The following is a 22,413-nucleotide window of genomic DNA, read 5'->3' on the forward strand; positions in this document are numbered from 1 at the left end:
CAGTTCTCCTTAGAAACCTAGAATGTAAATGCAATGCCAATGTTTTTCTTTTTGTAGTTAATGATCAAGGTTAACAGAATTATCTAGGCATGTTTTTCATTCACAGATTCTTTTATTCTCTTGTCTTCTGAAAGAAAACAAACTGAAAAAGCCAAGATTTTTCTATTTTGTGGTTTTAAGTGTAGCAGCAAAACTATAATTTGTTGAAATGTCTCTGTCAGTCATATGGGACATGTTTCCTTTATTCTTCAGAGAAAGAGGACACTTGTAAACTCATTCAACTGCTTATGTTTAAAAACCACTGGGGCTTTGTTTTGGCTTTACATTCATGAGGAACTCCTCTGCTTTTCTCAGATGAAGAGTTAGACACTTAAAATGACAATTTTACTTACTATATGTATTACACTATACAAATTACACTATACATATGTAGCTTGTCTGTCTGAAAATCATTGTGTTTCTTGACTCCCAGAAAGGGTGTGTTGCATATTTGAAAACAGGAGAAGGAAGAATAATTGAAGGGGCATTACTCATATCTTCCCCTTTATAAATATAATGTAAATAAAGGCTAATGCATAAACTGAAGTAGACTTTATTCAGTTTATTTTCTTTCCACATGCTTCTAATTTCCTTATTCCACTAGTTGCTTGTACATCCTTCATCAGTCCTTCATTAGTTATTCAGTCAGATTTTATGTAAACTGAGTCCTGAGATCTATGTACTGAACCTGGAAGGGTAATTATGAACATTGCCCATGCAAATTGGGTAAAGGCACACATAAATTACCAGTTAGGGGCTTAGCTAGTAGTATGCTTGTGTATTTACCTGAATTGCATTCATAATTGCAGTAACTATGTGAACAGTCGAGGTTGGTTTTTAATGTCCTGAGTTTCTGTCCTGTAAATTTCTTTATTCTACTTTTTTTCCTTGTAGACAGCAATTGGTTCCTCCCTAAATTTCACTACAAACCTTTCTTGTATAGTAGAGGTTCCATACAAAGCAGGTGATATACCTTGAGTTTTGACACTGACTATGTTAGAATATGCAAAACAAGTGTTCTATTGCAAAACATTCTTACCAGAGACTCCAGTATGCTTTCCTGTCATGCAAGAGCAAAGTGACATCACTTTGGTGATGGTCATAAAAAATCACTTCCCCCACTGCTGCTTGCTGCTTGGCAACGTTGAAAGTACAAGTTTGTATGATAAAGGAAAAAGGAAGTTTCCTCAGCCAAACCAAGGTTGCTGCTTTACTCTGAAGATGAATGGGACAATAAGAGGCTTCAAATCAAAAAAGATGGACTGAATAATAAGTTTGAAAAGAAATCAAAAGTTGTGATTGCCCAAAGTATTCCTATTCTGGAAGTTGTAGCTTTTGCTTTTTTCTCTTAAATCCTTCTGGTAAGTTAATCTGTCTTTATTAAAGAAGGTATCCAATATTTATGAATAGCAAACCAGAAAAATAATTATATATTCTTAAATTAAAAAGAAGGTTCCCAGGAAGGTCTTCTGTTGCATGCCAATAGAAGGAACACTAAGCAATATAGCTTCACTAATTTTAATCTTTTGAGACTGCTGGATATCTGTTCGTCTTCTACATAGTTGAAAATAAAATAATTGAGATTTTTCTTGTTTAAGAATTATAATATTGGACTTGGCAAGCTGCAGATGGATAATTACACTGGAGATGTTAAATAGGTTTTAGAGACAAAATTGTAAATAATACAATAGAGAAGAATAATGGACTTATTAGCATATCATTAAATTGCTTTTTCCCTGAGAGCCAAGCATATTTTTCATAACTTAGAAAAAGTGTCTTGCCTAGCAGTAACACATGTGCTTAACATTTACAAACCCCACAGTATTTGACTATTGCATTAGGTTTATATTGCAGGGAAAACTATGACAATATAGTTACAAATATCAGTAAGTTTATCACTTGGTAACAAGATCATATGTATGAAAAACAATCTCTTCTGAGTTAAACATTTTGCAGACCTTTTGTTTCAAGTTCCATTAGTGCTATCACTCACGCTGAGAATTTACAGGGCTGCAACACAGGAACAGGAATATTTGGTAAAAGATCCTTTCAGTAACATAATTTAAGCTGTCCAACTCATTCTTATTAGTCTAAATTATGTTTTTTTCAGAATGATTTTGTACTTAATGAAAAGTAGAATCATTTGGGATATGGGGTGTTGGGGTTTTTTTCAGTGCTTCTGGTATTGGCCAGGAAAAATATGATCTTTACCAAGGAAAATTATCTTAGTCCAGAAATTCACAAAATGCACATTCAAAACCTAGATTATTTTAGTTTTCAGCAAATATGTGTCAATGGTGATTTATGGCTACTGTGCAGTCAAAATCTATGGAGTTCAGCATGGCAGGGAGTTACAGAAAGGTTTGTTTGGTTTAATCCAACTGTTGTGTGTGGGATGCAAGAGTTAGCACAGCACCACTGTTTCCATCCAAGGCTGAAATGGCTAGTTGTGTAAACAGGGGTTGTTTTTATCAATGAGCCTTCAGGAATTTGAGCCAGCTGAGTCTTCCTAAACCTGCCATCTTAAACTTACTTACAGACTTACTTACTTACTTACAGAATTTGCTTATTATTAATTCAGTAGGAGATTCTGTTGTAGTCACAATGCCATCTGTAAACTGCAACTCCAGATAGGACATTATAGCTCCAGGAAATAATTTCAAGGATGTTCTGCATCACAGTGCCCCAGAGGAAGAATATAGACAATTGCAGACTAGACCTGCCTGTGTTACCCCAGTTTCAAAGATCCAACTTCATATAACATTGAAATGGAAACAATGTCCTTGAAATGTGTGTGCATAACAGCAGGAAATCTCATAACCCTAATGAAGGTAATGAGATGATTAGAGCATATAGCAGATCAGGTTTTAGTCCTTTCTCTGCCTTCTGGGTGACAGAGGTCTTCATGTGATATCTTGCTGCCTTTTTTTCCTGTCCAGTGCCTAAACAGGTGGATGACACTGAAAAGACAGCCTCTTCCTCCATTACAAAACTCTTTTTCAGTGAAGTAGCATACTTAGGTTAAATCTCACTGACAATATTTCAAAAACGTCTTGTTCCAACTGATGTGCTGTGCTGCAGAATCCAGCTTTGTGAAGGAATTGACATCTCTTGGGACTGAGATAAGATAGCAGTTCAGATCCGATAGAGTTTTCTTGTAGTAGGAGACAGGAGACACCAATATCGCATCAACTTTTTTGGTGTTGCAGCTTGTTTAGAGTGATTTCCTAACCAGAAGGAATTTTGTATCTTTTCCCACTTGGACATGCCCTGCATTTAGGCAGACATCCTGTCATTGATTATGAGGAATGTGGCTTTTCAGATAAGATGTTATATTCAGTGAGCAGCAGAGACTTCACTGGGGTAGGCAAATGGAAAAATTACCAAGATAAAGAGGAACCACAAAAGGCACAGAAGGACACAGATTAGCTGGACATATATTTCAGCTGAGTCTCTTTTGAAAACTTTTATGCTTCATATAGAATATTGATTATTTCATAGGGGGTTTTGATGAAACTCACCAACTAGAAAGAACTGACTATTCATTGTCCTTAAACTTCACATGATGTGTGGGGTAAGAAGAGCAGACCCCAATTCACCATCAAGCTCTAGAAGTTGTTGCTGTCCATGGAAATAATGCAACATTGCAAAGCTAGGGTGGAGATTTTTCAAGAGGAGGTGAGAAATAAGGCAGAGCATGAACTAAAATGGTATACAGTATGGAGTCACCAAGAATGATCTGCAGTTATAGGTCTTCTATTTTCTGTTTCACCTTTCAGTATTTTTCCCCATTGTATCCATTATTAATAAGTGTAGGTCTAGTAGCTTCTGCTTGGACAGCCATCCCTCACTGAAACCAAGCTCATTAAACAAGAGTCTGAATGGACCCTAATTCAAAGGGTTACTTGTTCATTCAAGATCTCAACATCTTCCTCAAAGAATTTCACACCTATTGAGTTAGCAAATGACTAACTCTGTGTTAGGGCATCTGTGTTGCCCTAAGCATAGGAACATTGGCATACACAAATGATCACATGGAGTCTTGACATAGTAAATGCTGTAGTCAAGTTACATGATATTGTTTATTAAGTCTAAACATCATTAAATGCCTTTATTTAAACATCTCAGTCTACTTCTAATATTTCTAGTTTATTTCAAGTGTAACACTTTCTAAATGCTAGGCAAGCTCCACTTTATTTTGAAATACATAATGTGATGGATATGAATATTTCATTGGAAATTTATGTATTTAAATGCTAAGTCCCCCAATCATCTACAGATTAACATGACCATATAAAAGATTTAAAATATGTATGAAAACATTCAGTGGCAGATACAGTGTCATCACTGGGAGATACACAACTACTTTTAAGGCCCTGCACTGTGCTCTCGTGTGGCCAGATCCATTCTTGGCAAATCTGTTGGAAAATTTACAAATTACCTACTGATTGAAGAAAGACTCTTCAGACTGTTTTATTAATATAAATGTGTCCAATGCAACTTCCTTTACTTTGTGGTAGGGAGAGATGGATCATGTGATCAGGACACCTTTGTCTGTTAAAGCAGACAGAGTGAGCAACATGTGATAGGTAAGAATAGAATAGAATTGAATGTATTATGATATGATAGGATATCACAGAAGCCTGCAATTGTTACAGCAATCTTACTCTGGCTACTGTGGTGGTGGTAGTCACAGGAGCAAAGCACTGAAAAGACAACAGTAGCTGCCTACATCCCCTTTTCCCTCCTGCTGTAAAGCTTAGCTTTACACTGTTGACAGTATTTCCAAGGATCTAGTTTGTATTCCTAGACCTAATAATTTCATGTACCTGGGTGCGTCTATTTTTATTGTCTAAAAGAAAGGGAGAAATTATTGTCTCAAGTGTCCTTCTGACTTCATTTCTCTTGATGAAAGGCCATTGACTCAGGTGTGTTTGAGTGAACCTGTGAATATACTACCGCCTCAGGAGTTGTTTAGCATCACTCAAATTAATATGAAATGCGTGATTGTTTTCCTTATGTAAATAACTGGTGAAATAGAAAATGGTTTTATTTCTATTTGCAAAAAAAAAAGGCAGTAAAGGGATAATATTGTTATCAGGAGATGTGTACTAAAATATTTGACTTGTACCTTGTAGATTCCATTTGTCTACTGTCAACTTATACCTGCTGTTAAATATAAGACACTTAAAAAAGGAGAAAAAAGATAACACAAATTATTCACCATTAATTCTTTAAAATGAGTCACTATTAAAAGTTTAATTGTTTGCTGAGAGGGTCCAAATTGGTGGACTTTGCAAGATCAAACAAAATTAAAGATACTTGTCAAAATTAAAATGAAAACATGCATCCAGAATATACCAAATGAGCATGTATGCTACTGTAATAATAATTTTATTATCTTCAGCTTCCAGGCCAGACTTTTAATTATGACCCTTTATATCAGTGAAAACCATGTATTCAGGATTAAAAACCTATTTCTTTAACTAGTCTGGTTAAAGACTGTGGTTTGATATATTCTATGCTACAACTTTTATAAAAACCAGAGAACACTTCTAATAACACTTTTCTAATTTCATGGTTCAGTGCACAGTCAGTAAAGATTTAAATAATTCAGAAAGAAAGCCTATTCTGTTTCTTTATTAGAAGTTTGAGTCAGGAAAATTCTTTGACATTTAATAGGTTTTTAACCCTTTTAATAACTTCTTATAATGAAATTTATTGGAGGTTGTTTTAAATAAAGGGTTATTATATTAGAGTGAATAGCAGTCGGTAGTTTTTTATGATTAGTTTAGAGACCTTGGCCCTGTGTGACTCAAAGGATATTAAAGCATAAAGTAGAAAAGAATGTTAATAGTCACCAAATTAACTGCGTACCAAGAAATATAGAAACTATATTACTGCATTCTTGTCATTATGTGTTCGTGCTGTAAAATTTTGCAGTCAAATTTTGAGTATATAATTGTTTTAAAGGAGCTTAAGATCACTTACAGAGCTAGTACTCTATAAAACAACCTGAAGTGGTTTAATTTTTAACAGAATGATTTTGAAAAGATTAGAGTAGTAAATTTAATAGTTCAGGGGGGTTTGTGGTTTGGGTTATTTTTTAGTTTAGAGTTCTGTTTGTATGTGAGGTTTCTGCCATTTAATTTAAAGACTTTTCATAATCAACTGAAATTTTGAATGATCCTTTCATTTTATCCTGCAAATGCACTGGTCATAGTATATAAATTACACTTGTGTAAAACACTAAAATATTCCCCAAATGCCCACTTACTTTAAAAGTTAGTCTTTCATTATGCAGTTAGCTGATACAGAGGAGAATTATGAAAATGAGATGATAAAAACACACATCCCTTCCTCTGTTAGATGGTGCTTTGAGTTATTCTTTTTAATGCGTTTTGAATGGTTCTCTGTGGTCCTTTTACAGTAACCTTAGCTCTCATAACAAATATTTCTTTAGTAGTCATTTTCTTATATATGTGCTAAAAGAAGACTGGATTGCGGATCTAATTTCTACTTTAACTGAACAGAAACAAAGATCTGATAGAATGTGGATCTTGTGTTTGATCGTCGTTTGTACATGACAGGACATACATAGCAGTTACAAGTTTTAACCATTCTAATCAGTGAATCCTGGTTTCTTGTCAGATTTCAGACTTCTAAATATTGGGGTCACTTTTTGTTTTTCTCTGGTGCACAAACGCAGACGTTCAAGTTATCTCAAGGTTTAAGTTATCTCTCTGAGTAGCATCACCATGATGGAAAACAACACATGAAACTGCATGGTTTGTTCTTGATTCAGTTGTTCTTATTCTGGGACCCTAACCACCATCATGCATTGAATAACTGTGAGGTATCACTGCTTGATTATCAGTATGAACTTAATGAAAGCTATCTAAAAAGGACATTTCTGTATTTTTACTCTTCTAAGTTTAAACTTAGCTCTGACTTAGCTCTAACTGTATGATGAATATTGCTTGCATTTTGGATCATTTAAAAAAAAAAACAAAAAACACACATTTTTTCAGTTTTGCAATTTTTTGGTTTGATCATAAATAGCAAGTATGGTCTTCCAAGCACAGTTCCTTCTCTGTATATCACCTCTTGCAAACCTGTCTGGCAACTTAATGTTATCTTTTCTCCTCTTTTGAAACCTTGACTTAGAGAGCCAAATGATTATGTAGGAATTCATTAATTCTTTCTCTTTTTTTTTCACTCTCTTTTTAATGAGCATCTCCGTGTCACTGGAAACATCTTGCAGATGTGCATTGGCTAATTGCAGAAAGCAACTAAAACATCTAAAATAAAAACTGTAACATTTCTAAGTAAATCTCATAGCTTTTCAGGAGCTTGGCACAACTGGGGCTAGTGCTGCATTTTAATTAGCATTACTTGGGCACAGACAAATATTCAGATTTAATATGGCACAGGCAGTGGCATAAATTGTCCTGGGAATATCAATAAGACTATAAATGACTAATAAAAGACACCCCTTCTATTTACTAAAGAATGCCTGTGATACCTACATAGAGACTCAGGTGGGTGACACCACTGAAGAAGGAAGGACACAGTGGGTATCTTCATACATTACATCCAAGACCCTGCTGTCCTGGGTTCAGCAGTAGCAGTAATTTTTCTCCTTAGTAGCTGGTGCAATGCTGTGTCTTTGACTTTAGTCTGGGAACAGTGCTGATAACACATTAATGTCTTAGCTATTGCTAAATAATGTTTACTCCGAACACAGACTTTCTGAGTCTCATGCTTTGCCAGGGAGAAGAGGAAGCCGGAAGGAAACAGAGACACGACACTTGACACAAACTACCCAAAGGGGTATTCCATATCACAGCATGTCATGCCTGATATATAAACTGGGGGCAGTTACCTGGAAGGCCAAGATTGCTGCTTGGGTCAGGATGGGTATCAGTCAGTGGGTGGTGAGTGGTTGTATTCTCTCCCCTTGTTATTTCATAGAATAGTTAGAGTTGGAAAGGACCTTAATAGTTCCAACCCCCCTGCCATGGGCAAGGACATCTCACATCAAACCATATCACCCAAGGCTTTGTCCAACCTGGCCTTGAACACTGCCAGGGATGGACCATTCCCTTATCATTATTATTATTGCTGGTAGCAGCAGTGATTTGTGTTATACCCTAATTACCGGACTGTTCTTATCTCAGCCTGTGGGAGTTACATTCTTTGATTCTGCTCCTCATCCCTTTGGGAGCAGGGGGCAATAAATAAGGGGAGTGAGTGAGCAGCTATGTGGTTCTGAGCTACCATCTGGGCTTAAACCATGACAGACTCCCTGAGGTTTTCTCCCATTTTTTTTAATTAACTGATTGAAACAGCTTCTGTATGTGTAGTGTAAAAAAAATTATGCTCTCTGATTTGCCTTGACCACTTAGACAAAAGCAAAGAACTATCAACCACTGTTACAGTGTCCATCAGAATAGTTCATAAGAGCTCTCAGCTACTATAAAACTAAGCAAAAATCATTATAAGACTGATGGTTCTTACAGAAATAATGCCTGCTGTGCCCTTGATATAAATTTACCTGGGGTAGTGAGGTATGTGATCTCCACTTGCTTCAGTGAGTAAGCCCTGTGTATTTCTCCTTATGTCTTAATGTTTTCATCTCCAGTGTATAATCCTCAGAGGTTTTGAGTATACTTAGACCTGCTGTATTTACTTCAGTCTGCTTAAAGCAACCTGGGTTTCTTCTTTCATTTAATGATAACATTTACTTTAAATTAGTTTATATAGAGAGAGGCAATTCAGACTTGCACAGCTTTTCAGAGATTTTGCATCACAGTTCTTAATTATAGCAAGAAAAATAATGTGGGAATTATTTTTCTAACAGCACATTCCTTTTGAAACTGCCTGCCTAACACTTCTTAGAAAAAAATTATTTGCTTCCTAAAAACACCTTCTGGGACATTAGTTGAGAGTCCTGCAATTTTCTTCTTTCTGCATCTTGCATGGGTTAACCAACTTGTATCAAAAAGAGAGATAATTAGGGATTTGGATTTTTTAATGCTATATGCTGGGATAGATGAAGGATTCTGTCTGAATGCTATGTCAGATAAGAATATCTGTATTTGTGGATACAATAGTTCAAGAAAGATGAAGGTTATTGGACACAGTCCAGAGGACAGCAGGAAGAATGATCAGAGGTGCAGCAAAAAAAAAAACCCAAACCCAAAACCTTTAAACCTTCAGGTTTAGTTGTTTAGTCTAAAGAAGAAAAAACTGAAAGGAAATTCATAATAGCCTTCCAGTGCGTACAACTTTTCTGTAAAGAAGGGGAAAAACATTCCTCATGTCCACTGGGAGCACAGCAAAAAAGTAGTAGGTTTAAATTGCAACAAAGGAGATTTAGGTGAGACATTACAGAATAAAAGCCCTTTCCACTGTAAGGATAGTTAAGCACAAGAATTGCCTAGGGAGGTTATGAAGAGGTTAGACAAACATCTGTCAGAAATTATTTAGGTATAGGTAATCCTGCTCTGAGATAAAGTGTTGGACTAAATAACCTTTTGAGGTCCCTTCTAGCACTGTTTTCTGTGGTTCTGTTATTAGGGTACTGTACTCACATTGTCCTGCAGTAACATGTTTCTGTGCAGGGATGATATCACTGTATTTTGCATTGCATACTTTCCTTCAGTTTTGCTTTAAGCTGATGGGGAGAATGTTGGTCTTATTTTTTAAGCATTTTAGCTTTATTCTTAGTAACTTAGGAGCTTTGAGCAGTAGGCACTAGGAGCTTGTTTTCAGCCAGACAGCCCTATTCTGGTTTTGGACTAAACATGTGCCAATAAGGGTTATCAATACACACCACAGAATTAGTGGCTTTTACTATTTCTTTTAACTTGCAAACACTTACATGGGTAGATGCTCAGTTTCTGCTTATAAGCGAAATGCAAACACGAAAAAAAATAGCAGTGAAAAGAAATGTATCATAGCTTCCCCATTAGTCAAACCAAAATAAAATAGGCATGTTCTAAAGCTGAATATAACACAAGTTGTGAAACATCCTGGAACTGACAGATGGAGAATGATATTAAAGTGCAAGATATTATCATTATTACCTCATCAGAGAGACCATTGAAGGCATCACTTTAAAACTGTCTTTATCCTCTGTATCACTCAAACGCTTTAACTTTGTTCTTCCATTTGGCATTCTGCCACCCGGAAGGATTTGTATTCAGCTTTGCATTCTGCAGGAGTATGTTCGCAATATTGCTTCTGCATACGGAATATGGCTCCAGCACAGCTACACATTGGTGGGTTTTGTAAAGCTCCCATCTGGAGGAACAAGGAATAGGAAGCTTCTGATTTTAAAGTAATTTAAAATAAATTGTTCATACTCTGCATATGATGTTGCCAGAGAGTATATCTGATTAGTGACACTGTTCCTGGAGAGAGGAGGTCTTCATGGTGTTTGAAACAGGGACGTACTGTCATGCCACAGCAGTGACCCAAGACCCAGTCATGGATAGGACTATTCCTGAACCCAAAAGGGAAGATGGAACAGTTTTTGGTTTATTGATCTTTTAGGAACCCTGAAGGTTCATCTTCACATGCTTTTCATGGTGTTGTCTCAGCTCTTCACAGTTATGCAGTTAGCTGCCCATTCTTACTCAAGGAATGAGCAGTTTCTATTTTCTTAGATAATCCCTTTTTCGTTAAGAAGGGGAAGGATGGGGGAAGGCAGTCTCTGCTGTGCATGGCAGAGGTGAGAATAAATCCTCATCTGCAGATATGGATCCTCCTTACTGAGGGCCACAGCACTATGCAATGGGCTTATCCTGGCAGGTTCTCTGCAAGCAGGTATGGTAGGTGAGGGTTTAAGGCTTAGCAACTAAAAGGGAACATGTACTGTTAAACAAACTTGCTGTTTACACTCACTTTCATAAAGGTAGCCTGGTATTTTTGTGCTTTAAAAATTTAGAAGACAGGCTGAGTTCATGTGAAAAGAGAAATAACTGAGGCTTTTCTGTACTGCACCAGCTCATTTGCAGTCCTCACAATTTCAGTAGCGAAGGGTTCTCTTACAAATATACGTGCACACTGTACATCCAGTACCGTCCAGCTGTTTAGCTGAAAACACAGTGTATGTTCAGTGCCGGAGATAAAAGTAAATCAGAGACTGTTTAAAAATATATGTTGTTTCAAGATGGCAACACAGAATTTCCTGCAGTATCTATCTGATAATATTTGAATCTCATGAAAACTTCTCTAATAAAGGAGGAATCATTTAAATAATAGCATTATATTTTACTTGGGGAAAAATAATTAAAATTATAACCTTTGCCCTGCTTTCAGAGATAGATACTTAGCAACTTCATCCAAAATAAGAGTTGTTAGGAGTTTCAAATAGCACTTGTTTCCTTTATAGGGTTCATCAAATCCTTATAATGTGTTTCTTATTTAAAAGCAGTCTTGTTTTTCCAGTCTTTTGTGAGGGAGTTATTCACAGCCCTGCTCTGACACCACAAGGTGCTGCCCCACGAAAACTTGGTGTGTTGGCAAGTGCAGCGGCATGGGCTCATCTCCTGAGGGGTGGTGGGCACCCTGGGGAGGGCACACACACCCCCTGAGGCTGGAGTGCTGCAGATAGGGTGAAGGGAGGGCTTTTGGAGGGTTTTGCCTCCCTGACCCTAGCATGCAAGGGCTGGGTGGGTTTCCAGGATAGCCTGGGCACTCCTGGTCCCCATTCCCCAACTGCTGCCCAGTCCAAACTTCTGGATCTAGAGCAAAATGGCTGAACAGCAGTTACATTCTTCATTACATTACATAACAGCAGTTACGTTCTTCTGCCCATTACTTCATGGGCACAACTGTCTTGATACAGGTTGTCTGCTAGAGGCAGAGATAATGATAGCTTTCAAGGCTAATATGTTTGCGTGGAGGGGAGCTGGTACTGGAGGGAAGGGAACAAAAAGTCAGTAGCAATCTTTAAAAATATAAATGTTTGCCAGGATTCAAATTTCAGCCTTCAATTGATTTCATACACTGCACTGCCTCTGCTCCTCTCCTACAGGGCTTTGATAGTCTGTAAGTGAACTTGAACGTGTTTGTATCAATAACCCTTTTTTACCAAAAGCTATTAATTTCTAAAGCAATATAAATACAGGTATAAGTGTGTTGTCACATTGTCAGAAGCCATTTGAAATACTTTTCAGAGACACATGTACATGTAAAGTGGTAAGTATGCCATAACTAATGGTATTATTAGTTTGATTTACTGCCAACAAGTAAGCTTTACAAAAATCAATTCCCAAGCTCTTAGAGTATCTCCCTAAAATTGATAAATTTCTACACTATCATTAATAAGAGAAAATGTGAAGTTACAAGTTTATCTTTTCTGTGTGTTACTGGTTGAAAGGTATCTTACAGAGGTGGCTGTGATATATAGAAGTATGTGTATGAGAGTGAGATAGGTTATGGAAGTCACAAGCTATAAAAAGTTAAAATCTGAATGATCTTTAGACAATTCAGATGACATGTCTAACAAAGACTGTCACTAGAATAAATGTGGTTATGTTAATACATTGAAACATTAACACATGTCCTTATCGTAATGGAACTTACACACTGGTGGTTCCTGTCAGATTCCACTCGATACATGTGGCATGTTTGTCTGATGCACAGAAAGACAATTACATCTATTTCATTCCAGCTCTGAATTGACTCTTTTCTTGGGTTCAGCAGTAGCAGTAATTTTTCTCCTTCTTAGTAGCTGGTGCAGTGCTGTTTTTGACTTTCAGCCTGGGAACAGCACTGATAACACTGCTGTTTTTAGTTGCTGCTTAGTAATGTTTACTCTGACCAAAGACTTTCTCTGCCAGGGAGGAGGGGAAGCTGGGAGGAAACAGAGACAGGACACCTGACCCAAAGTAACCAAAGTATTCCCCACCACAGCATGTCATGCCCCATATATAAACTGGGGGCAGCTACCTGGAAGAGCTAGATTTCTGCTTGGGTCGGGCTGGGTATCGGTCAGTGGGTGATGAGCACTTGTATTCTCTTCCCTTGTTATTTCCCTTATCATTATTATCATTGGTGGTAGCAATAGTGGTTTTGTGTTATACCTTAGTACTGGACTGTTCTTACCTCAACCTGTGGGAGTTACATTCTTTCGATTCTCCTCCCCATCCCTCTGGGAGCAGAGGGAGGAAGAAGTTGTGGGGGGAGTGAGCAAGTGATTGCATGGTTCCGAATTACCGGCTAGGCTTAGACCATGACAACACTTCAATTTTAAATTACCCACCAAACACCTTTAGCTTAAATCTGAGCTTCTCCATCATGCTGTTTGCTATTCGTGATGTTTCCATATGAATATACTGAAAAGATGTTACAGGCAATCTGCTGTAGTGTATGTATGGTGCATTTGACCTCTGGACAAGAAAGGAGTTTCATCCTCCAGTGCTTTTAATTCTTACCCTTGCAAAGACTGAGTTTGTTGCTAGCATTAAAATAGCACGTCTCGTTAATGCTAAGAAGCAGTGACCCACATAGCACAATGGATTCATTTGTCAATCCCACGATTTCTGAGCTTTCTGTTCATATATGTCTTAGCAGCAAATCAACTTAGAAATCATTTAATCAGTCTATCAATGCATCCTTCTTGTCCGTCATCTGAATCCTGAAAATTTCAGTACCTCATTGGGCAGCACTAGGCAAAATGGATTTGGACCTCATACTACATACTCACTCAAAACTGCAGCTCCCAGATTCATAGCTCACACACAGAGAAATCCTAAGAAGAAAAGTAAGACCTGGAAATTACCTTTAGTTTTGAGGGTATGCATGTTCTGCTCTGGTTCTGAACTTCAGAGTAGAAACCTGTCCCTGTTTGTTAGCATTTCTGAAATGCTAAACGCGCAGTTACAGGAACCAGTGCCCTTTTGCTCCCCTATAAAGAAACAAGCATTTTTTTCCTTTCTTTTTGCTATTCCCATGGTCTGAGACTAGAGCCTGAGTAGTTTATAACCATTATTGTTATGCAAATGTCAATCATATCCTTACTCTGTTTATTTTCAGTATTTACATGTTTATTTAAGTACTTGTAATTTCTTTTAAGCCTTATATAGCTGATCAGGCCAACTGAGGTCTAAAGGAACAGAACACTTTATTAGTGATATGCTTAATACAGTTTTTTTCCTCTTGTAGATGCAAGATTTACGGAATACAGAAGGAGCCCAGTATAGTTCCCATCCTCAGATGGCAACCATGAGGCCAAGGGTTCAACCTGCAGATATTAGGCAGCCAGGAATGATGCAGCACGGGCAGCTGACTACTATTAACCAGTCCCAGCTCAGTGCACAGCTTGGTTTGAATATGGGTGGAAACAATGTTCCTCACAACTCGCCCTCTCCACCTGGAAGCAAATCTGCAACTCCTTCACCATCCAGTTCAGTCCATGAAGATGAAGGAGAAGATAGCTCTAAGGTAGGCTTAGATGCTAGGAATACTATGTAAATTATGGATATTTTTAGGACCTGCTAAATTAATCGTATGGCCACAGTTACTGAGGTGATACTTTATATATTGGTGGTGGTTGACTGAAGTGAATAATGGGTTATTAATACATAACTTATAATTTCCAGTCAATTCTTCAGGCAGCTTAAGTAAATGACATCATTCCCCTTCTTGAAAGCAAATTGGAATCCTATAAAAACACCTAAAGTATAACCATTCCTTTAGGACTTAAATATAAAGGTTGAGTTTTCTCACTTGCATAGAAGGGATGTTTGTTCCCAGTCAAAGATCAAGTTACTGCTATAAAAAGTATGAACAGTCTGTACAATATGCCAGTCTTTGCTACTTGGTCACAGCATGAGTAAACAGAACATCATAGCAAACAGAAAGAAAGATCCTCTACAAACTTCAAAATCTTACCTTCGAAATCTTGAAGACCCATTGTGCATTTATACTCTGGGAGGTGCCAACACTCCTTCATGACATATTTGAGCTTCATTTTAGTGGCAGTACAGGCATGAAGTAATAATAATAATTTAAATAATAAATTTCTTTAAAAGATAAATGTAAATGTATATAGCAGTTTTTGCATGCAAAAACCTCCCACACCTCCCCAAATCCTGAAAACCTTCAAAAATACACAAGTATATTATTTTAATTACGCAGACACAAAAGCTGAGACACAAAAAGACTGGGACTTATCACAAAGTCATTCCATAAACCAGGAATAGAGCACGTCAAAACTGAGAACCTCTTCAGTTCTATTTTATGGTCACTACAAAATAGGAGTCCTGTTAGAGCAATCATGTTTGTACGTGGCCATGTCTTGTGGGGAAAAGTTGCAGACTTGTGAGGAATGTGAAGAAAACTCATTGTGAGTCACTCGAGGTATAATGCAGTCAAGAAATGTAAGTCTGATTTGTTTTCAAATTATATTGTTTTTCATGCCTCAAGCTATAAAATAATCATGTAATTGGAGACATATGTTCTACCACATTTTGAATAAATTCTGATTCAAAAGTTTTATTTTAGGTCTTTCCACTGATTTCAGAAACTTTAGGTTTTAAAAATTACTGAATAATTCATACATTTTAAATGAGAACTTCCTTACTGAGGGAGACTTTAGAATACAGCTATGTAAAAATAATTCCAGGCAGCCTTTACTTTTTCAGAATAATTCATTTTCTACTCCTGCTGCTTTGCTAGTATTTTTACATATGTTGGTGGGAATGTACAAGTTGTTCTAAACTTCTGGAGAAAACACCCATTTGAGTCATTAATATATCCTTTCTGCTTCTATCAGATATTTCAGTTACTTAACCTATAATTCTCTTGCACTTTTTCACTGCAAAACTATGCTAACAGAAGTGTAGGGTTGTGATTTCATGTAGACAGTACTCATTGGAAGCTAATGTTTTTAGTAAAGAAATACGAAGCACTGCAGACCAAGTAAAACTTGGTCCTTTTTTGTGTGAAAACCAGTTTATGTAGTGTTCAGCTTTTTAACAAACCATTTTGGAAAAGTCCTTAAAATTCTCTCATGCTCAGTCTAAGCAGAAAAAAATAAGAAGAGGCACAATGCACAAAACAAAATTAATTTCAGTATACTGAAGTTGATAACTTAAATAATTATATTTTCTCTGCTAACAGAAAAGGTTTAAAGTATGTTAAAATTGGTTAATGATGACAGAGGGCTTAAATTTGTCTCCAACTAGTAGGGCTTAAACTGCCAGCTTGACTGGGACCAGATTTTGCCATACCTGTTTTCTGTGGGATTTTTAGGTTTTGTGAAAACATTTGAAGTTGTCCACTGCTGGAGATGGGCAGTGGGCTGTCATGGCTGATCCGATGCAATGGTTCTGGTGTTCCCTCTATGAAAGTTCCCTCTGTAAAAGACAAGAGGGTTTGAATAATCAGCATAAGAAGTTAGTGTATTGTTGCAGTTTACAAATTAAGCCCCTTTGCTGCATATCTTTCTGTCAATGTTGCTCCTTTTGGAAGTTGCCAACGAATATGAATCACAGAATCACAGAATCCCAAAGGTTGGAAGGGACCTCGAAAGATCATCCAGTCCAACCCCCCTGCAAGAGCAGGATAACCTAGAGTACATCACACAGGAACTTGTCCAGGCGGGCCTTGAATATCTCCAATGTAGGAGACTCCACAACCTCCCTGGGCAACCTGTTCCAGTGCTCTGTCACTCTTACAGTAAAGAAGTTCTTCCTGATGTTAATGTGGAACCTCCTACGCTCCAGTTTACACCCATTGCCCCTTGTCCTATCACTGGATATCACTGAAAAAAACCTAGCTCCATCATCCTGTCACCCACCATGTAATGACCCCCTCATCCTTGATATGCCTAGAGATGGCGTCAAGAATAAGTTTTTCCATCACCTTTCCAGGAACGGAGGTAAGGCTGACCGGTCTATAATTACCCGGTTCCTCCTTCTTGCCCTTCTTATAGACTGGCGTGACATTTGCCATCCTCCAATCCTCAGCCACCTCTCCCGTTTCCCACGACTTACTAAAGATGATGTAGAGTGGATATGGATACTTAGAATAAACCAGCTTTCTGTGGAGAAACTATCTCCCCAACCACAGCAGTATTACTTTTTCTCATAGCTGCTTTGGAGGGGCCTATGAGGGTTCTTGCTCCAGAAATCATCCCAGTTGAAAGAAAGCACTGGATGGGCACAGGAAAGAGTGTCTGTTCTGTCTTTTGCGAGAATCTCTTTCAGGAGATGCTGTAGTCATGTCATAGCTGCTGGATCTCGCAGCATTTTAACAGCTTCATGAAACCAGTAAAAGGAAATGTGGTACTGGTGTTTTAGGATGCCAGATGCCAGGTTGCCCAGCGAAGTCTTGTAGTCCTGATTCCTGGAGGTATTTAAAAATGCTTAGATGTGTCACTTAGGGGCATGGTTTAGTGGTGGACATGGCATATTAGGTTTATGATTGGATTTACTGATCTTAAAGGTCTTTTCCAACCAAATGATTCCATGTGTCTGCCATGAGGACTGTGCAAAAAACAACTCCCTCTGAATTCACCATACTGTTAATAGCAACAGTGACATTCTCCCTATTTAACCAGCCGGAGAAGATGTTTGCCTATGTACCAACATTGATCAAAAAGACAAAGTACATTTTCAAATGGAAAATCACCTCAGTGTCATATAACCTCCCTTAGTTTATACCAGCTGAATGCCCAGCCTTACATGTGAGAGACAAGACAATGGTCCTTTGATTTGATAGAGACATCCCCAACAACTATACTTATTTCTATTGAGAGAAAAGAATGCAGAAATTTCAGTGTTCTGGTCTTGTTTGCCAGAATTTATAGAAAGAGAATGATAGAAAGTAGGAAAATATATAGGTTATATACATTTGGTCTAAAAATGTAATTGTATCCCTAGTGAATCACTGATTTCCGTGCATGGAGGGAATGGCCATTTCAGCTTAACATACATATTTCAAATGCCAGTAATAAGGAAAGTTTACAAACTGATATAATTCATGTACTGCGTTTCTTGGATGATCATTCTATGGTAAATATTCAAATTGTTGTAAGCCTTATCCAACATACACAGAACTAATAGCAGCAACTACTGAATATTTTTTTAGCAATACTTATTCTCATAAAGGTTCTTTCATATAGGCTTTTTTGTCTTTAAACATCATATAGTCCCTTGAACAAAAAAGGGAAAGTAGCTGCATTATAGAGGGCGCAGTTGCCCTACACCCTGTAGCTTTAAGGCAAGACAGCTGATGATGCTTGACCATAAGATCAGTGTCAACAGTAGCATAATTATAAGACTATGGATGTAGAGTCAGAAAGCTACTAGGTCCGTGGAAATCATAGATATTTGAAAATTCATGGCAGTCAGGTGAAGTTCCTGAGGACAGGAAAAAAGGGAACTATCACCCCCATTTTCAAGAAGGGGAAAATGGAAGACCCAGGGAACCACAGACCAATCAGTCTCACCTCTGTGCCAGTCAGTCTCACCTCTGTGCCTAGCACAATCATGGAAAGACATAAATTTGATAGATTAACTCCTTCGTTTTGGACAGAGAGTTGTGGTCAACAGCTCAATGCCCAAATGGAGACCAGTAACGAGTGGTGCCCCTGAAGGGTTAGTATTGGGACTGATCCTGTTCAACATCTTTGTTGGTGACATGGACAGTAGGATTGAGTTCACCCTCAGAAAGTTGGACAATGACACCAAGCTGTATGGTTTGGTTGATACGCTGGAGGGAAGGAATGCCATCCAGAGAGACCTTGACACGTTTGTGAGGTAGGCTGATGACAACCTTATGAAGTTTAACCATGCCACATGCAAGGTCCTACACCTGGGTTGGAGCAATCCCAGGCACAGCTACAGGTTAGGCAGAGAGGAGATTCAGAGCAGCCCTGTGGAGAAGGACTTGAGGGTTTTGGTCGATGAAAAAATGAACATGAGCCAGCACCAGTGTGCGCTCACAGCCCCGAAAGCCAACCGTATTCTGGGCTGCATCAAAAGGAGCGTGACCAGCAGGTTGAAGGAGGTGATCCTGCCCCTCTACTCTGCTCTAATGTGACCCCACTTGGAGCAGCACTGTATGCAGTTCTGGTGTCGTCAACATAAAAAGGACATGGAGCTGTTGGAGCAAGTCCTAAAGAGGGCCATGAGGTTGATAAGGGGACTGGAGCACCTCTGGCTGTGGAAATTTGGTCTGTTCATCCTGGAGAAGAAAAGCTGTGTGGAGACCTCATAACAGCCTTCCAGTATCTGAAGGTGATCTACAAGAATGCTTAGAGGGACTCTTCATCAAGGACTATAAAGATGGGACAAGGGAGAATGGGTTTAAACAGGGGAAATTCAGGTTTGATAGAAGGAGGAAGTTCTTCACTGTGAGGGTGATGAAGCCCTGGAACAGGTTGCCCAGGGAAGTTGTGAATGCTCCATCCCTGGCAGTGTTCAAGACCAGGCTGGACAGGGCCTTAGGCTGCAGGGTCTAGTGTGAGGCATCCCTGCCCATGGCAGGGGGTTGGAATTATATGATCTTAAGGTCCTTTCCAACCCTAATGATTCTATGATTCTGTGATTCTATGATTAAATATAAAATGTAGTCTCAGACCAAGGATATTGTGTCTGCAAGTATACGTATCCAAGTCTCAATTCTCCTAAATCTAATATGTGGGACTGTTGTTAGAAGACAAAAAAAAAGGAGAACATAAAAATCAATAGTTCTAAGTAACTATAGAAGCATTCTAAACCAAGTGGCCACTTACTACTTGCTTTATTCTGACCACCTCAATATTGGAATATAACATTTATGTAATTCTTGCCATAATTCATACTGTTGCATCATTAAACATGTTTTCAGCTATTGCCAAGCATAATTGTGAGCTGCTGAAAGCATTACTGGTTTGCAAATATGTATTTCTTTTTAGATGGAGAACAGGGTTTTCTTCCATGCTCATTTAAATATCACTTATGTGAGAATTTCAAATAATGCATTTTAGAGGGAAGATAGTGAAAGGACTGCAAGCAGCAAAAATTAACTAACAGAAACACGATTACTGAAGAACTGCTGCAGCATATTCTTTTTGTGTGGTAGAGGTTTTACAATATTTACTTTATATGATAGCAGTTATAAGTAGAATTCTATGTTGTCTGTTCAGCCTATTATGCAGATGGTGCTTGATTAAAATCTATTTTAAACTACAGCGATTACGGCAAGATAGTGTGCATAAAACAGCTCTCCTAGCTCCATTAAAGGCTTTGATACTACTGCAGTTTATTTTAAATATGCTTATAGACATTTTCCAGCTTCTCAAGGGACATCTAGATATCAACGATGTGGCTTACTTGATAGTTTTAAATCCTACACTAGATATTTTTGTGATCTATTATGTGTGCAACATGGTTAATGTACACTTTTTTAAAGTGAAAGATTATTGCTTTCTTGTGATAAATAAGTTAAATACATCACCATAATTAAGCAATAAGCCATGACAGTAGGTGGATTACCATGAGCTAACTACACCTCCAGGGATTTTGAGGCACAAGTCTATGCCTAGAAGAATATATATGTTTTTTATTTTACTTCCCATCTGTCTCTGCTTTGGTGGTTAGAAGTGGAGTCTATGAAGCTGATAGACTGATGGGAGCATAAGGTAGGCCATCATCTCAGCCATTTGTAAGGTTATTAGTACTGGAATTCTGGTATTCTTTTTATTTTGTTATTTTCATATAAGACAAACAGAATTTCCCTTGTGAGTACTCTCTTTTAACAGTGGGGTTTTGAAGTCTCTTGATCATTCAGTTTGGAGAATAAGATTTTAGAGCTGTTTTCAGAACAGTTTACCAGAAGATGTCTTACACAAGCTTCTGCAGCATATCACCTAGCTTAAAGGTAGTTTAAGTAATGTTATATTTTAATACACAGAAAACTTTTAAATCTGATTAGTCCAAAAATACTCTGAAAAGATGAGAACTTCAGCAAACAATGGAGGTAAAATTTTAACTCTAACCCAAACTGTTGTCAAGCCTCCTTACTCATGGAGGTTGCATACAACTGTATGAAGACTTTGGACTGATATTGCCAAATTAGCTAATTAATTAATTAATTAGGGAGCCTTAGTTAATTGCCATTTCTATGGTAGTTTTGTGTACCCCGTAGAATGAAATAATAGCAAGAGACTTAAAGCTGGATAACTTAGTAACAAGTAGCACACTGCTTTTATTTTTCCATGTTTTCCAAATGATGCCAATAAGCTCTCTGTCCATTAACCTTGTATTAAATATGCATCTATTGTAACATAATGCTCAGGAAATAAGCAACTTCATTTTCAAACCATGGTCATCACTTTGTTGCTGTGCTTAGTAAGCCACAGAGATCCACGCTGTTCACTGTCATCACCTGGCCCTGTTGGATACCACACAGGAATGTACATAGAAAAATAAAGGAGTTTTTTGCTCAAAATGAGAATTTCTAGCCATTTTCCTCATGCAGTTGCAGTGATTTGAACACCTGTGTTCTCCTGTGTCACTTGATATGCATTATTAAAAAATAATAATAGAAGGATGTTTTAAAAGCTGTGCGTTAGCCTAGTGTCAAACCTTTTATGCTCTTGATCTTCTCATACTTCAAAATGCTTATGATGGGCAGGACTCTGGCCATGCCAACAAGGGAAAAAAACCTTTCAACCCTCCAGTATGATCACACATCATTGCTACAGGTATAATGAATTAAGTGATCATACCAAGAGGAGGTGCTTCACCATGGAGTACCAATCTGTTGAAGAATCAGGACTGTGCCCCTTTATATGCTTCTAAGTCACGTAGGTGCTTTGGTGATTAGGGTGTCTGAGCTATTCAATGGCAATGTGTAGTTGCGTTTAACAGTTGTAAGAATGCTCATGTGCAGGGTTTTTTCCAGGTGGTACACAAACAATGCACATATTCTTTTCTTCATATACCATTCCTCTTTCACTCTTGTTTTTACATGAGCAGAGGAAAAAACTATGCAGCTAAATCTAGGTGGATCAGAAGTGGTCCTCCAAAGGGGTCTAAATAGTCTGTACTGGTAAAGCTTTGTTTCTTCAGATTTTAATTAGAAGGCATGTAGGGGGATGTCAGTAACTTCAAATGTTTTATTCACAATCAAGATTCTCTTCAAATTCCTTGGAAGCTGTACCCCTAGTTACAATAGAAATACAGTGTTCTTCCTGTATGTAGGTGGTTCACGTGGTTGAACTGCTGGTCAGGCTATAATGAAATTAATTTAATTTCACTCATTAGATGCATGTTATAGCCATTACCAATGAAACTTAGAAAAGGTGAAAAGATGACCATATGAACCATAAATAGGATTATAGCAATTATATGAAAGCTAAATATAAAG

At 37.8% G+C, this 22,413-nt stretch overlaps 1 protein-coding gene across 1 annotated transcript in view; it reads left to right on the top strand.

Annotated features, from left to right (window-relative positions):
• Nucleotides 1–22,413, top strand: part of TOX (thymocyte selection associated high mobility group box) — a 221,756-nt gene that overhangs the window by 160,263 nt on the left and 39,080 nt on the right. The window contains exon 4 of the mRNA XM_005152522.4: nucleotides 14,218–14,496. Within this exon, the coding sequence (XP_005152579.1) occupies nucleotides 14,218–14,496 (279 nt within the window). The remainder of the gene's footprint in view (nucleotides 1–14,217; nucleotides 14,497–22,413) is intronic.

This window comes from Melopsittacus undulatus, chromosome 1, assembly GCF_012275295.1.
Source record: "Melopsittacus undulatus isolate bMelUnd1 chromosome 1, bMelUnd1.mat.Z, whole genome shotgun sequence".
Taxonomy (NCBI): Eukaryota; Metazoa; Chordata; class Aves; order Psittaciformes; family Psittaculidae; genus Melopsittacus; species Melopsittacus undulatus.